Here is a 2,912-nt window from a genome sequence, read left to right on the forward strand (position 1 = left end):
CCCTGGGGGTAGGGTGGGGCCTAGCTGCAGAACTGTAGCTCTCTGAAAAAATATTGGGATAGATCTAGCTACCTAATATGACTACGTCAAAAAACAAAATCCTTTGAAGCTGTGAGTTTTCGGGTCATATGGAGCTTTAATGAATGTTTGAAGGTAATTTGTTTGGACACAAGTATAGTAGGAAAATATGTTAAGAATTTTTTTTATTTTAAATTTATGAGACAGCAATGCAAAAATGCAGCGATATGTGGCCTCAACCGTGCACAATTTTTCTGCGCCATAAAATGAAGGTTTTTATTAGGGGTGGAACTGTAGCTCTCTGATCTATCCCAATATTTTTCAGAGAGCTACAGTTCTGCAGCTAGGTGGGGCCACAATAGGGGATCAAAGTTTTACATACAAATATATATAGGGAAAATCTTAAAAATCTTCCTCTCAAGAACCACTGGGCCAGAGAAGTTTACATTTACATGAAAGCTTCCTGACATAGTTCAGATTCAAGTTTGTAAAAATCATGGCCCCGAGAGGTAGGATGGGGCCACAATAAGGATCAAAGTTTTACATGTGAATATTTAAGGAAAATCTTTAGATATGGGCCAAGGTGATTCGGGTAAACGATGTGGCCCATGGGCCTCTTGTACTTTGATTATCTGATTGTATTGTATATTTGATTGATATCTCTATGTTTTCTAAAGTGACATCAACAAGAAAATTGAGGTGACGAAGAAGCTAGTTAATCTACACACAAAACTGGGGAATGTTGATATGGTATTGTAAAGAATTTATAACCTATCTGTAATTCTAACTGATTTTGATATGGAATTTTTTTATCTGGCTCGGAATTCTTGAAAAAATCTTAAACTCAAGATTGAGTTTTCTTTTATTTGAGCAGTCAAAATTTGAGTAAAATCTCAGACTTAAGTCCAAGTTTTGACTTACGATTTTTTTTTTTAGAAATCCAGGCCAGGATTTTATTTTCATCTTTCACAGTTGATTTGTGCATGTTACATTAATTCTAAAAGTAGAATGTTGTTTTCAGGGTTTAGAACTGTTAGATAAGTTGTGTTCTGAGACGACAGATGAATCTGTAAAGTGTGGCCTGCGTAAAGACATATTGTCATTGTTATCTAAGTTGCCGTCCCTCACGCTCCACCAGGAGGACAAAGTAAGTCTTCATTAGACTGTTTAGTAATGGAATCTCAGTGGTCATGAAGATTTTTATTTTGTTGCATGAGAGAAGAATTATTTGACCATAATCAATTCATGATCTTTCTGGAAAGCTAGTGATATTGATGGTTGCAAGAAAGTTGTTGTTGAAAGTGCACTCATTTATTATCATGCAGTTCCAAAATATGAATACTGCATGTTTACAACTTTGTATCTGCTCCTGGTTATTTTTACAATTTCTTGCCCAAGTTTGTTCTCATGCCATGTTAATTTTACATTCAATGAGATTGTTATGTCTAGATTTTATTCACTGCATTACATGGGTTTCATTTATTGATAAAGAAAATAGCAACAACAACAAAAACTACACTGCATAAAAAGTAAGGCTGTTTACAGAATTATAAATCTTAAAATCGATATTGCTAATTCATGATTTTACAACATATTCCATGGCCTATTATAGTCCCTGAAACGTTCTACTTTACCATTTTTCTGTTCATTCAACGTGCATTCAAAATTCTAAATATTATGAAATGTTTTTTTCTATTTTCCATGTATACATGTATCTGTACATGTAATACTGTAAATAATTTACATATGAAATTTTCTTTTCTTTGTGCATGATTGCTGTGTGCATTGATGGGAAATATTACGATCATTTCATGAGAAATATACATCCAGTACTTGCACAAAAATGAACAAACAGATATATTCATGTATATATTCCCTATCTGATTATAAAATAAGTACACGTAAATAAGTACATGTACAATCCAAGGGAAAAATCCGAAATTTACCAAATGAATAGACCATTTTGCATTCACCGTGTGCTCACCATTCACTTTGAGTTCACTGTGCATTCACCAAATTGTGCTCACCATTCACTCTGTGTGCGTTCATCGTTCGCTCGCTGTGCGTTCACCGTTCAAGTGAGAAAGTAGAACATTTCAGGGACTGTAGTTCTAAAATTAGAATGTGCACCCAAAGAACAATTCTGATGTTTTGAATTCCCAGTGATTTATTCTAACTTGCAGTTAATTGACATGGTTGATAGCCTGCTGACAACAGATTCAAAGCTTGATGAAGAAGTCATTAATCTGTACATAGACATTCTCCTAAAGGTAGGTATAATACTGGTCAAATATATTACAGGTGTGTGTACAGGTATAATACTGGTCAAATACATTACAGGTGTGTGTACAGGTATATTATCACATCTCAGACAAAATTGTTGAAATCTAATTGGTCAAATCTTGGTCACATGATGCAGTGAAAAAAAAAGTATCATGCGAGAAAAATCCGTATTGAGCGAGTAATTTTTTGTGGGGTTCGAATTTCAGCCGTGACAAAATTGGCGAAGCGATATGTTGTATGATATAGACCCCCACATATACAGTTAGAGGTCTTCGACGTGATAAATTTGTTACACAGTTAGTTAGTGACCTGATGCGGAAAAATACATGGTGTGAAAAGAAAACCGTATCAGGCTCGGCTTCACCTAACTAACTGTGTAACTAATGATACTGGTCAAATACATTACAGGTGTGTGTAAAGGTGCATCTGGCTTTCTGTGTATGTCTTGTAGAATTTTGGAAGCTTTGAACCTTATAGATGCTTTTTAATTTCAAAGAAGTGTTAATTTGTTTTCCTCTGATTTACAGAAGAAAGACTCTTCAGTTTTGAGAGTATCTTGTCGTATGATATGTGAAAAGTACCCCTGTTTGAAGTACCCTATAGAAGTCGTT

General features: G+C 34.7%; 1 protein-coding gene across 1 annotated transcript in view; it reads left to right on the forward strand.

Moving 5' to 3' along the window:
- Positions 1-2,912, forward strand: part of LOC125650142 (SKI3 subunit of superkiller complex protein-like) — a 58,928-nt gene that overhangs the window by 18,019 nt on the left and 37,997 nt on the right. The window contains exons 5-8 of the mRNA XM_056166069.1: positions 696-768; positions 1,040-1,165; positions 2,202-2,288; positions 2,829-2,909. Of these exons, the coding sequence (XP_056022044.1) occupies positions 696-768; positions 1,040-1,165; positions 2,202-2,288; positions 2,829-2,909 (367 nt within the window). The remainder of the gene's footprint in view (positions 1-695; positions 769-1,039; positions 1,166-2,201; positions 2,289-2,828; positions 2,910-2,912) is intronic.

The sequence above is a fragment of the Ostrea edulis genome, chromosome 5, assembly GCF_947568905.1.
Source record: "Ostrea edulis chromosome 5, xbOstEdul1.1, whole genome shotgun sequence".
NCBI lineage: Eukaryota > Metazoa > Mollusca > Bivalvia > Ostreida > Ostreidae > Ostrea > Ostrea edulis.